Below are 14095 nucleotides of genomic sequence, written 5' to 3'. Positions count from 1 at the left end.
AATTATGAAAACATGAAATAATCTAACCATTCACAAGTTCTCTCATTCTGATTACAACAAAGATGATGCTTAATATTACAAGTTTTTGTGTCAACATTTCCACTGCTAACTAACTCGTTCAACACACTTCTCAATTTACCAACAAGAAAAAAAAAGTTTACAAAAGCAATTACTGTGGAGCAAATCAGCTAAACTGATGGAAGGTGGAATGAGGATAGGCTCACTCACTTATATAAGGATAGAACGAATAATCTGTCTGTTACAAACGAATCCAATCTGTGTTGGCTATCACCATCACACAAGTCTCTCAACTCAAATATTATGCATTCTCTGTACTTGTTTCTCCCTGATCCAAGCCTTATTTTGTATAATTTTCAAATATATGTTAAAAGTATTTGTATTGCCACCAATATACTAAATTGAAAAGAAATTTGCCTTTTTCCCTAACATAAGATCTTACGCTTTCATGTATGGAGTAGTATTCCTGTACTTACCTAGTTTTGGCTATTCTCAACTCTCCTCTAGAAATAAAATCTTAACAATACCTGGGTCACATGGGTTGACCTTACTCGGCCTCCTCTCCCACTCCATGAGACAGCTCGTACGCAGCTTGGCTGAACCTCCCGGGAGTGAGAGATTGGGACTGTGGGGTGGTACGAGGAAGGTAACTTTACCTATATGAAAGTATAGGTTCGTATGATAGGAAAAATACAAATTTCTTTTTAATTTGGTATTTGTTCCAACACATATACTAACATAACAAATTTTTTAATCAATTTATATTTTTCTTAGCTAACAAACCTGAGGTCTTACAATAGGATAAATCTAGCACTAGCTGGAAACTGGTAAAAACAATAAGATTATAAAAACAAGGAATCTGTGGCATCTGGCAACTCCTGCATATGTGTGGTGGATGTTTGGTCTTCGACCAAGCTCAGACCCCCGCGATATGCCTGTCTTTCTTTTACCACCATGGAGATCAGTTTTGCTTCACTCTCTTTTTCCAAGCCAGTTTTTTATTGTAGCCTACGCTTTAATTCTTTCTATTCAGCCTAGAAATTCCATGGACATCAACGTGTTTTATGCTGTGAAGAAGTGAGTCTTTAATTAAAGCAGTCAATGCTGTCGGCAGTGGGTTCCTTGCTGTTTCGGAGCCCCTTCCTGCCGAACAATTCATGTCTTCGTGCGGGGATACCAACCTTGCGGTTTGCTGTGAACATAGTTTTCATATGATGTTCAACTGGTAGGTATATTTGTAATACTATTTTACTTTACGTTTTCTGCTACTCAAATGTTATTTTGCTCTTTGTGACAGTTCTGCTGTGTGACGTCGTGAATGGGCATGTGAAGTCATGGGTTCTGCCAACTGCATAGTTGTCGCTGCTCTGAGGATCGATCTCTCCCCATAATTCTATGACAATGGTTTGTTTTTTTGTTTTTTTAAGATTCGTCACTATCTGTCACATATACGTATCCTAGGTGTCCATCTGGTTACTGTAGGAGATGTCAGGATACTCTGTTTTGCCATCTTCACAGTCTTCAAGACCCTGGCCTTGATCAGCAGTTTACCCTACAGTCCAATGTCGTGACGCCATCTGCCTGTGATGTCAGCTTAGGTGGCGTCTTTCCTATGCCTGTTGAGCAGTGGAGTGACTTTCAACTTCGTTCATGACACCATTGCGGTCTGTTGTAACCAGCAGTATGATCTTCCTGAAATGGTATTCGGATGGACTGCTGTGTTTGGCTGTAGCTGTTTTGGAGTTCTGCAACTGAAAGGAGGAATGCATCTGTAATTTCTTTATTTCAGGTAACGGAGTCATCCAAGATGGCAGTGGTTAGGGCATGGCTTGGGCTACGGGTTCTCCTTCCATGGATGGGATGCTGTTCGCGTGCTTCCACCTGGTCGCTCCTTTTCGCTCCACCAGTGAAGTGGCTGAGACCATCGGCCAGCCCTGGTATTAAGAGATGTGACGTCATTCCCAGCGGCCTCTTAGCCTAGAACATCAGATGCGGTGGCCACTCATCCTCCAGTTTTGACATCATCTCTTCCTGATATGACACCATCGTCTTTTATCACTGAGCCATCAAGGCATTGGTTCAAGTGGTCCTCAAAAGGCTGGACTCTTTGTTTTGAGAGAGAATTTCTGATGTATCTACACAGAAGAAGAGTTGTAACTGAGGGTCTCTTCCCAACTCCTGCTTGTAAGAGACCAAGTAAAGACAGGAGTTTCACTCCTACCTCTTCTCCATCACAGCCTCACCATCGCATCAGACGTTGGAGGATCAAGGACCTTGTGGTTTCGTCAGCTACAAGTGAAGGAGTGCTTTGTCATCTGCCCAACAAGGTCATGTTTTTTCTCCACACGTTTGCATTCGTGAGGTTGCCAGTGGAACTAGTGGAAGGAAGGCATTCTTGGACCGATCTTCTCACTGATGTTCCTACTTGTATAGCTCCACGTGACACGAACCAGTACGGGTGTTATCACTGGTCTGTGAATGTAGTTCATTGCTCGTCCAAGTACTTGACCACTGCTTGTCCATGTCGATGATTCAGCACATAACCAGCTGCTTGATATGTATTTTCATCTCACATCTGTATACCAACGTCCACGGACTTGTAGTGCCATGACTGGCCAACGACCACACCACGTTGAAAGCACTGATTCTCGTCCGATCAACAAAGTTCAGCAAGTTTGGCCTGGTCAGTACTTGGATGGATGACTGCCTTGGAACATCAGATACTGTTGGCATCTGAATTTCGTCTGTACACCAACATCTGCTTTTGTACACCAACTTACACGTACGTGTAAGCAACCATGTACATGTACCATTACCCACATCCATATACCAAGTTCATGTACATGGTTCATTGAACGGACACATCAAGGATCTTCTCTTCAGGTTACATTGGGTTTGGAAGCATAGTTATTCTAGTCGATGGATTTATTCAATCACGTCATCCGGCCTTCCTTGGGATTCAGGCCTACTTTATGCTTAGATACTTGGGTCTAGCCCAAAACACTTCCAGGAGAAGGAAGGTAAGGAAATGCTGGCCCTTCTATTTTAGTCTACCCTAAGTAATTCCTTTCTTACCTGGCAAGTAGCTAACTCGACCTAACCTAAGTGGGTAAGGTCTTAGCCTACCCTAGATAATTCAGAAGCCTTCTTAATCTAGACTAAGTAGTTGAGTTCTTAGCCTAGCAAGTGCTGGGTTCTTAGCTAATCTAACCAGTTCAGGAGTACAATATCCTTAGCTCAACTAGTTTAAACCCCCAAGGACTGTCAGAGAGTAAGTTGATGTAGTGTATGTACTCACTTTTTTCTAGGTGACGAAGCTGACAATGCCTTTCCCTCCCGACAGAGCTCCCATAGGGCTCTACATCATTAAAAGAATTGTTGTGCAGCCACCAACAGACCCAAGGTGAAGGCATCTAAGGACTTGTGTGCTATGTCTTGTGCTTGGGTTTGAGATCGGACTTCTCCAGATTTATCAAGAACCCTAAATCCTGACAAAAATTAAGAAGGCGATCCCGGTCCTGTAGCAACTGCAAGTGGGAGCTTGCCAGGACCAACTAATCATCAAGATGCCTCCAAAGACGTATCCCATGCAAATGTGCCAAAACTGAGACCAGGTTGAACACTCGTGAACACCTGGGGATTGGTGGAGAGTCCAAAGCTTAGTGCCCTGAACTGGTAGACCATTCCCCCAAGGATGAAGCATAGGTACTTGTGGGATGACCAATGGATGGGTATATTTGGAAATATGCAACCTTTAGGTCCACTTTAAGCATGTAGTAATTCTCCCTGATCGAGGCCAACACTGAACTTGCTGTCTCCATCCTGAACAGAGTCTGGCGAACAAATTGGTTTATGGGAGAAAGGTCTATGACTGGTCTCCAACCCCCAAAGTATTCTTTACAAGAAAGACTTGGCTGTACAACCCCTGCTCAGCATCTTCTACACTTCTACTAGTGCTTGGTATTTCGATGATCCAACTAGGTAGGAAAAAAACGGACCAGGTGGTTGACGAGGGGTGGCAGAGACTCAAAGGGGAGTAGATAACCCTCCCAAAGGTCATCCACTACCAAAGTCTCTGCTCCGTATTGCTGCCAAGTTGCCAAATGGCTTGATAGGCAACCCCCCACCAATGGCAGCAGCTGGAGGGGAACGCCGACCCTAGCGTTTCCCCTTCTTCTTACCCATACCTCCCTCCCCTGAAGACAAAGTTGACTGAAAGGGGTGTGACAATGCCCCCTTCGAAGATGAAGAAGAAGGTTGGGTCGTTCATCGGGCCCCCTTAGAAGTGGAAGACTTCTTTGGGGGCTGAAGAAGAGCTAGCCAGACTCGAGGGTCTAGCCACAATGGAACACAAAGGCACAAAAGCCTTCGTGACTGCCAGGTGAACAAGCCAGTCCTTATCGTCATCCCAACGATTGTCCTCCACAGCATCTACCCGTTCTCTATCAAAGAGAGAGGTAGAACCCAGCAAAGGTCCGTTCGGTAAGGGCAAAACTGACTCAGAGCCAAGCAACCTGGTTACTTAAGAGAGGACAGTGTCACGCCTCTTGAGAACCAGGTTGATGTGAAGGTGCTTGTCGTGATGATCCCACACTCCTGCAGCCAACAACTCCTCCAGGTGTGCGCCCCATCCCTCGGTTGACACGTCTGAAAACACCAAGATCTCTTGGGGTGGGGGTGGGGGTGGGAGGGGGGGGGAGTGCGGAGAGGCACTCCTCTTACGAGGTTCCTGTCGTCCAGCCACTAGGCTAGGTCCTGCCTCACCTCCTCCGTGAGGGACACTGGGAAGTACGGCGGGTCACTTGCCTGTAACCAACTCTTCTTTAGTCTCCACTCGAGAGACCGCAGGTGAAGACGCCCATGAGGGACTAACTTCTCGAGTGACGACAGGTGGCCGATCACGACTTGCCACTGCTGAGCTGGCTGTTCCTGCCGAGACAGGAACTTGTAGGCTGCCTCCCTGAATCTGCTGATCCGCGAGTCTCCGGGGAGGACTCGTCCTGCTACCGTATCGATCAGCATACCCAGGTACTTCATCCTCTGCTTGGGCTCAAGATCTGACTTCTCGAAGTTCACCACGATCCCCAGATTGCGACAGAACTCAAGGAGTCGATCCCTGTCCCGTAGCAACTGCGTTGAGATACCTCAAGAGACGTATCCCTGACGAGTGGGCCCAAGCAGACACCAGAGTGAACACTCGCGTGAACACCTGTGGGGCGGTTGAGAGACCGAAGCAAAGTGCCCTGAATTAGTACACCGTCCTGTCAAGGATGAAGCGGAGGTACTTCCTGGAGGACTGATGAACGGGTATCTGGAAATACGCGTCCTTCAAGTCCACCAAAAGCATGAAGTCGTTCACAGAGCATGCCGTCTCCATCGTGAACCAAGACTGGCGAACGAATCGGTTCAGGGGGATAGAGATCTATCACCGGGCTCCAGCCCCCGAAGACTTCTCCACCAAGAAAAGACGGCTGTAGAAGCCTGGTGACTGATCCCTGACGATCTCCACAGCTCCTTTGCTCAGCATGGCTTGGACTTCCTGCCGAAGTGCTACGTCCTTCGATGTTCCGGGTACATAGGTCTGAAGGCGGACTGGGTTGGAGGTGAGGGGTGGCCGAGACTCGAAGGGTAGTAGATACCCCTCCCGAAGGACGTCTACTATCCAGGTCTCCGCTCCAAAGCGCTGCCATGTTGCCCAATGGCTCACCAGGCACCCCCCCCACTTCCAGCAGCAGGTGAGGGAAAACGCCGTCCCTAGCGTTTCCCACCTCTCTTCGGCTTCCTCCCAGCTCCCCTTCGTGAGGAGGGCTGGTTACGGTCGCTCCTAGAAGAAGTCGAAGGCAGAGTCTTTCCCCTGGGCTCGACAATGGCCGCAGTAGCTCCAGGCTGCCCAGACGCCTTCGAGACTGCCTGGTGTACTAGACGGTCACTGTCATCAGTGCGCCGTCGCTCCACCGCAGCGTCCACCATCTCTCCTGGGAAGAGAGAGGAGGAACTCCGCACCGGTCCATAGCGAAGACCCAGAGCCACCTCACACCCAGCTGCCCTGGTCACTCGGGTGAGGACTGCGTCCCTACGCCGAAGAACTAGGTTGGCCCACAGGTTTGCCGTCTGCTGGGCTAGGTAGGAGATGGCTCTACCTCCAGACTGGCACAGTCTCCTGAAAGCCGGGTCACCTTCAGGAGTGATATTTCCCGAAGTGGCCGCGACCTTAGACAACGTGAGGGACCACAGGTCTAACCAGGAGACTGCTTGGAATGCCGCCATGGCGGTTGATTCTAAGGCGAGTGCCACTTGCTGCGAGAACCATAAGCTCTCCGACAGGAGCTGCTGCTAGTTCCGGGTTAACCTGTTTGGGCGGCAAAGGGTCCTCCGATGGCACATAGAATCTCCCCTGTCGCAGTAGAGGCGGGGGAAGTAGCTTGGAAGACCTGCCAGACCGTAGCGAACCATCCTGTCCGGAGACGAGAGAGTCCACCTGGCCCAGCACCGAATCACCCAGAGCCGATCGCGGCAGACCCACCGTCGTCTTGGGTTCCTTCTTAGGACCCCAGAACAACTCGAGCCTGGAGGTTGGCTCAGAAGGTGGGAGCGGTAATCCTTCCCCGAGGTCATTGTGCTGAGGAATCAGCGCAATAACCTCTGCAAATGACCTCTGGATCTCGGGAGTGACTGTGTCTTGTGGAGTAGGACCATCATGTCCCTCCAACAAGAGCGCCTCCCGAGACCCTCCTCCTTCTGAAGGAGGAACTGCAACAGACCCCTCCTGGTCTCCTCCTGCCACTTGTGCGTACGACCTGGTCGGTCTTAAGACTGTGCCAGGCTCGTAGGGCGTCGTGGTGGGACTCTGAGGAGCATGCTCCTCACGGTCACTCCGGATCACCTCACTCTTCCCGGCGTAGCCTGAGGAAGTTGAAGGGATTGGAGAGGAAGACCTGACGCTCCCCCGTCGCTCAACGGCAGAACAGGTGTGCTTGGGGGGCTGCAGGTGATCGCCAACCCGTGGTGATGATCTAGGTGCAGGCCTGGTCGCGCAGCTCTCTGGGGGAGAGCGGCTGGACCGAGAACAACGGCTCCGGTCCCGAGCGTCAGAGGAGCTGCTGCTGGTCCCCCCACCTGCCCGGTCCCGGTGGGAGCGGCGGTCAGGGGACCTGCAGAGTCCGCTGTCGCGGTGGGAGCAGGGCCTGTCCTCATGGCGCATCGATCAGCTGGAACCATCCGAAGCCGGTTCCGGCGACCGAGGGGACCTCTTCCTTGTCTCAACCCGCGGCCAGTCTGGAACTGTCGCATCAACCCTGGGAGCCCGCGTATCGCTACGAGAGCGATCGCTGGCCTGGCGGGAGTCACCAGACCAACTCTCACCTGTCTTCCGCTCCGTGCCTCGGTCCTGGCACCGAGAGAACTCGGAAGCCTAGACTTTGGCTGCACAGTCACCCGTGGGCGACCGCACACTCGGTACCTCTCGCGAACGAGAGGCCAAGACGGATCCTGATGCAGCGGCAGAGCCCCTAGCACCAGGTGAGGAGGTACCAGTGTTAGCCGGTACCTCTTTGGTCCCTGACTTCTTCCTTGCAGAAGGAGAGACGGGCCCCGCTCCCGAAAGAGTGGGAGGACCAGCAGAAGACCCCCCGTCACACTGGAGTGAGACGGGCCCTTAGAAGTTCCCAAAGGAGACTTCTTAGGAGGGGAGGAGACAGCCTTCTTCTTCCTCGGCCGTGAAGCCTTGGAAGCCGAAGGGGAAGAGGCAGCAGCAGACGATGATGAAGAAGACGATGACGACACCTTTCTCCTCTTCTTCGTCAGCTTTCTCAGGACAGTCGTCAGATCCTCCATCCAGGACGGCGACTGATCCCGTATGATATCCACAGCTCGCTTTCTCAGCATGGCATCTACCTCTTGCTTAAGCGCTACGTCCCTGGCCGAGCCAGGGACGTACGTCTGCAGATGGACCGGGTTGGAGGTGAGGGGTGGCCGCGACTCGAAGAGTAGTAGATATCCCTCCCGAAGGACATCCATTATCCAGGTCTCAGCTTCGTAGCGCTGCCAAGTTGCTTAATGGCTCGCCAGGCACCCCCCCACTTCCAGCAGCAGGGGAGGGGGAACGCCGTCCCCAGCATTTCCCCTTCTTCGACCTCTTCTTCCCGAATCCTCCTTGAGAGAAGGACTGGGAGGAGGGCTGACGGTCACTCCTTACAGCAGAAGTTGAAGGCTGGGTCTTTCCTGCGCTGGGGGAGCTGCAGGCGATCGACAACCCGCGGTGACAATCGAGCTGCAGGCCTAGTCGCGCAGTCTCCCTGGAGAGAACCACTGGACCGAGAACAGTAGCGACAGTACAGTCCCGAGCGTCAGGAGAGCTGCTGCTAGTCAACCTATCCGTCCGGTTCCGGTGGGAGCAACGGTCAGGAGACCGGCAGAGTCCACTGTCGCGGTGGGAGTGTGGCCCGTCCTCACGGCACATCACGATACCTGGCCCAGCTGAGACTGTGCCTGGTGACTGAGGGGACCTCTTCCTCGCCTCAACCCGCGTACGGTACGGTGGGACCGTCGTGTCAACCCTGGGTACCAGTGGATCGCCACAAGAGCGATCACCGGTCTGGCAGGAGTCGCCTGAGCGACTGCCACCAGTCTTCCGCTCCGTGCCTGGGTCCTGGCGGCGATCAGGCTCAGCTACCTGGACCCTGGCAGCACGGTCACCCACAGGTGACCATACACTCGGTACCGCTTGCGAACGAGGGGCCGAGACGGTTCCCGATGCCGAGGCAGAACCTCTGCCGCCAGGAGAAGAGGTACCAGTGGTGGCCGGTACCCCTCCGGTCCCCGTCTTTTTTTTCCTTGCGGAAAGAGAGATGGGCCCCATTCCCAAGGAACAGGAGGACCAGCAGAAGCCCCAACTGCCCCACCAGAGTGGGGCAGACCCTTAGAGGTCTCTGGGCAAAACTTCTTAGAGGGGGAGGAGGCAACCTTCTTCTTTCTCAGCTGTGGGGCCTTGGAAGTCGAAGGGGAAGAGGCGGCTGCAGACGACGACGAAGACGATGACACCTTCCTCTTCTTCTTTGTCAGCTTCCTCAGGACCACTGTCAGGTCCTCCATCCAAGACAGAGTTGGGGCAGTTGCTGAGGCAACAGGGACCAGCTGCACCTGTCCAGAGGGACCTGCGGTGGGGGGAGCAACATCACGGGCTGGGGCAACGACGGCAGGAACTGGTACAGGGGCAGCAGCAACAGGAAACTGGCGGCAGCACAGGAACTAGCAGCAGTTCGAGCGGGGAACTCTTGGGGCACCAAAAGTCAGGGGCTGGGGCGAAGGAAGTGAAGCCAGGCAGTGGGGTCATCTCCTTCCTTGGCAAGCAAAGCAGCGGGGCCTGGACCAAAGCTGTTGGGGTAACGAAAGACCAGGTGAGGAGGAGCTGCCATACCCAGGCGTCGACACCTGCTTGCTCAGGGGGGGAAATTTCCAACCCCGAGCGAACGGAAGACCCGGAGTACAGCTGAACGTCGGGGTGTCGCGCCCCCTCCTCCACACTCGACTGATCGAGTGAAGAGACAGACTGCGACACGTCCCTCGAAGGGGAAGGAGCCATACATGGGAGCTGAGACGGAGGAAGGAATGAGGCAGACGTGTCCGTAACCAATGGTGTTGCTGGAGAGCCCTCCGACAACACCTTGGCTGGCTTACACGCCTTCTTCCTCCCCTCATATCGCTCCCACTGCTCCTCCAACCAATACACACAAATCACACATGTATCGGCGCAAGAGCATTCTCGCCCCCAACACCAAGTACACAAGTCATGAGGGTCAACACCTTGCAATGACCTGAAGGCCCCACCCTACGGCCCTCCATGCCAGGGCACAATCTGCAGCTGACTGGGGGGTGAGGGTCTCTCTGTCTTGTGGCCGCTCATTCCGGCAACAGACAGCAATACACAATATGATGAAAAAGGCAATAATAGTACTTACAATTACTCCTAGTACCATCAGATACACCATACACACAAAGAACACTTTGTAATGCGAAAGCGAAAGCAAACGACAAAGGTGAGCAGAGAGGCGAACACTCGTCTTGCTCCATCGGCGGCCGAAAGCAAAGTGAATGTTTACTTCCCTCCTGGCTATCAGACAAGCAGTTAGACTACCGAACCACCTTGTTGGAAAGCTTAAAGCAAGCCATTCACGATCAGTAATTACTGAAGGAATTCCTTCAAACTTGGCAAAAATGATCGTGAATGGGGTTGTTTGAGGCCTGTCAGTACAACTGTCAGTTACACTGATGAGAATCAAACTCTGCTTGATTTTGGAGGCAGGGCTAACGCGCACTGAAGGGAACATTGACCGTGAATGGCTACCAGTCAGTTAAGTTATCAGTGTGAACCACATGGCCAGAGTGAGAGGAATATTGGTGCAGAGATTTGAGTGAGGTTTAAGTAGTTAAGATGCCGGAAGATAAGAGATTTTGGGGCGAATTTTTTCAGTTATACAAAGAACAGCCTTGCCTTTGGCAAATTAAGTCAAACCATTATCTGAATAAATATATAAAAAACGAAGCGTATGGAAAATTAGCAGAAAAACTTAAAGAAAAGTATCCTGATGCAACCACAGACTTAGTGAAGAAAAAAATCAACATCTACAGGAGTAATTTCAGGAAAGAAGCAAAAAAAGTCGAAGATTCTATGCGGTCTGGAACTGGGGCAGATGATGTGTATACGCCAACTTGGACTTACTATGAAGATTTAATGTTTTTAAAGGATCAAGAAGCTATTAGAACATCCACCTCGAAGTTACAAGCACATGAGGTAAGAAACACATTATTTGTTATTTATTTATTAAACAAAAATAACTCATTATCACAAAAAATAGATATAGCCATTTCGATTGTCTAATCACCACGGTAGTCTATCCTACACTGATGAACGCACTGACCGTTAGTGGACGTCCTAGTTCTGACACTGAAGGAATTCCTTCAGTGATTACTGATCGTGAATGGGCTGCGAAATTACGACCAGTTCCAGCTGCGCTGAAGTACATTCCATATGTTGACCATGGGTTTATACTATATTAGGCTAGGTAGGTAGTAGGTAGCCTAGTATGTGTCGGAACAATCGGAAATTATGGCATTAATTTGTGACTTGGGAAATTACTTATTTCGAGAGGAAAGTAGTAGAGGTCTAGGTGCTGCTTTGACGGACGCTGACTCTTGACTAATGTCTATCCTGGGTTACAGGACATGTTAAAAGTACTTTTTCTGGATGGGAGGCCAGCCATTTGGTATAGTTTACCCTAAATTAATTAATCTAGTATTTAGTAGAACTGAGTTTTCTTTTCCCTCTCAGGCAAAGATTTCTGAGGTTGATGGTCCTCGTCAAGTCTAAGGGTGAAGTCAAGTCCAGTCCCTTGTTTAAACAAAAAATGCAAGACTTCCAAGATTTCGTCTGGGTACAGCCAGTGTGCTGGTCAGCCATAAGACATGAAAGCATCTCTCCGAGTAGCCAACAAGATACCTAGCTAGCTTAGTACAGCAAAAACGAACATCCTTAGCTACTAACCTAGGTAAGTAACGCAACAGCAAATTCACCCACTAGCTACTAGGCAACAAGCTCTTCACACTAGGTAACAAGTGATCTGTCATACTTAAAATAAATTATAGTTCTTACCCAAATGCCTACCGCCCTCTCAACCTGTTGCTAACAGCTCAAATGCTTCGAACAAGCATTTTTCGAATCGGTGCCTATGATGGGTCTACTGGCCTACATTTCATGTTAGTAGTCGTGACTGGATATGGAACGTCTCCCTTTCTTGTGGTGGTCTATCGTTGGTACTGCTTATTAACTTAGTGGTGTGGTGCCATGTGCTTTTTGATACAGAAACATGGACCTTTCAGTGAGGAGTGAGAAAAGATGCCGGGAAAAGAGATGCTTACAATAAATGGGTCAGTGGAATCAAGTATCAACACAAGAAATAAAAAGGTATAGTAGTACCTACTAAGAGAAATTAGAATAAACGGGGGTTGCTAAGAAATTCACAATCTCGTAAAAAAACAATGTAGTTAATTCACAATGTATATTAATCCCCAATTATATGGTAAACTATGCAATGCAAAGCGAGATGGTAGTTTTCTTATGATGAGTTTTAAAAAGTGGGAGGCGGCGCGAGACTCATCACGGACGTGCCGGTTCGCTTTCACTTGGGTTTTTATTTACCTGCAGCCCCCAACAGGGATGATTTTGATTTCTTCTCTGGTGGATCCTTATACGCTTTCAAAATAAGGTGCTTCTATCTTATAATTGTCTTTTATTGTTTTCTCGTCAGTATCATAGCTCTTGCAGAATATGAAATTCTTTTAGTTCTTTTTCAAATTTGCTTTCTTCTTGTATGAACTTTACTTCAGGCGATATTTTGCGCCAACCTCCTTGATCTTCAAATTTGCGAAGTTGCACCTGCCAGCACTGCATAATCGGAAACATTCAAAAGGTCATGACTCATGTCGGATATCTGGAGAGAGAGAGAGAGAGAGAGAGAGAGAGAGAGAGAGAGAGAGAGAGAGAGAGAGAGAGAGAGAGAGAGAAAGTAAAGACATTTGTTTTTCTTTTTAGTTTTAATTTTTTTAGTAGAGATAACAAAATGTTGATTAGGTTGAATGATTTTCACACATTTTTCAACAATTTGTTAATGTGTTTGTTTGTATGGTGTTTCTACGTTGCATGGAACCAGTGGTTATTCAGCAACGGGACCAACGGCTTCACGTGACTTCCGAACCCCGTCGAGAGTGAACTTCTGTCACCAGAAATACACATCTCTCACTCCTCAATGCAATGGCTGAGAATCGAACTCGCGACCACCGAGGTGGGACGCCTACACCATACCAACCACGCCACTGAGGCGCTCTAATTGTTTATGTGATCTATTGCAAAAACGGGGTGGGGGGGAGTTGTTTTAGTGGAGTGATAATGATTAGTAATGGTGAATGTTTATGTCTTTCTTCATGAGTAAAGATTTATTCATTTATTTTTTTAGTTTTCATTTTTATTAGGGATATCAAAATGTTAATGTTTGAGGTGATTTTCACACATTTTTCAAGTAATTGTGTATGCGAGCTATTAGAGAATAGGGTAGTTTTATTTAAAGTTTTCCAACATATAGATAATCAAATATATCCAATAATTAATTCAAAACATTGTCAGTATTGTCGCATTTGTATCATTTCACATAATAGGTATAAATGTTTGAAATTTCCACGTCGTTGTTTTTACTCAATGCATAAGAGAAATGTGAGACGTAATGATAGTATGTTGGCATAACATAAAATCACATTATATTTGGCATAAATTCTTGCTATTTAGCATATATTTTTCATCTGACATGGACCGACCAGCACAATTTAGCAAAAATTTGTTGGTAAAGGTGGGTTTGTTTGTTTAAAGACATTGGCGATTTCACATCGCGCGTGGCTCGGTTCGCCGTCAGTCACGGGTCTCGAAAAAGAAAAAAAAAATATTTTATGGTGGTAAAAGAGGCACATACCGTTGACAAGTTAGTCAAATGTACTGAATTAAATTGAATATATGTAGAAATTGACAGTAAAAGGCTTGAAAGGTGTATAACAGGAGGAGATCCGCGCAGTTGCACTATAAATCAATTGTTATGGAAGGGTGGAAAGTAAAATGGAAGAGAGAATATGAAAGGAGGCACAGTAAAAGGAACAGAAGGGGTTCCAGCTAGAGGCTGAAGGCACGCTGCAAAGCACCTTAAGTAGTAATGTGGTGCGCTATCTCCAATGGGGGAGGGGTCAAATTTTTTGGTCAACCGTATAAAAATTACAGCAGACAGAATAAATAATTTATTCTTATATACTATATCACACACTGTCCTTGGTAAATGCTGCAAAGATCATTTGCAAATCTTAGACTGCTCAGAAAAGTGGCCAAACATGCAGAGGCAAAACTTTATGGCTTAACTGTAGAAATACACCAGCAAAATTAAATATTTTAATGTCTGCATACAGTACATACGGTATTTATTTAATGGTGCAAAACCATTTGACAGTCTTGAAGGACAGCATCGAAAACACGTTTCAAAGAGTACAG

The 14095-nt window shown here is 48.6% G+C and overlaps 2 protein-coding genes across 2 annotated transcripts in view; one reads left to right on the top strand and one right to left on the bottom strand.

Annotated features, from left to right (window-relative positions):
- LOC135198471 (DNA (cytosine-5)-methyltransferase 3A-like) overlaps positions 1–11926 on the bottom strand; it is a gene marked incomplete in the record, with an annotated part of 337711 nt that extends 325785 nt beyond the window's left edge. Inside the window, 1 exon segment of the mRNA XM_064226041.1 lies at positions 11666–11926.
- LOC135198856 (uncharacterized) lies at positions 10448–11383 on the top strand. Its single transcript, XM_064226828.1, has 2 exons — positions 10448–10807; positions 11345–11383. The coding sequence occupies exons 1-2, from the start codon at positions 10448–10450 to the stop codon at positions 11381–11383; spliced, it is 399 nt and encodes a 132-aa protein (XP_064082898.1).
- Positions 11927–14095: the final 2169 nt, after the last annotated feature.

The sequence above is a fragment of the Macrobrachium nipponense genome, chromosome 22 (genome assembly GCF_015104395.2).
Source record: "Macrobrachium nipponense isolate FS-2020 chromosome 22, ASM1510439v2, whole genome shotgun sequence".
NCBI classification, from domain to species: Eukaryota; Metazoa; Arthropoda; class Malacostraca; order Decapoda; family Palaemonidae; genus Macrobrachium; species Macrobrachium nipponense.
The sequence above is the reverse complement of the archived record's forward strand: the minus strand, read 5'-3'. Positions and strand labels throughout refer to the sequence as shown.

Bases quoted from the DNA above. Each gene is read 5' to 3' on its own strand.
- LOC135198856 (XM_064226828.1), top strand. From the start codon at position 10,448: ATGCCGGAAGATAAGAGATTTTGGGGCGAATTTTTTCAGTTATACAAA. The intron at 10,808-11,344 runs GTAAGAAACACA...TTTCCCTCTCAG, and splicing joins CGAAGTTACAAGCACATGAG to GCAAAGATTTCTGAGGTTGA.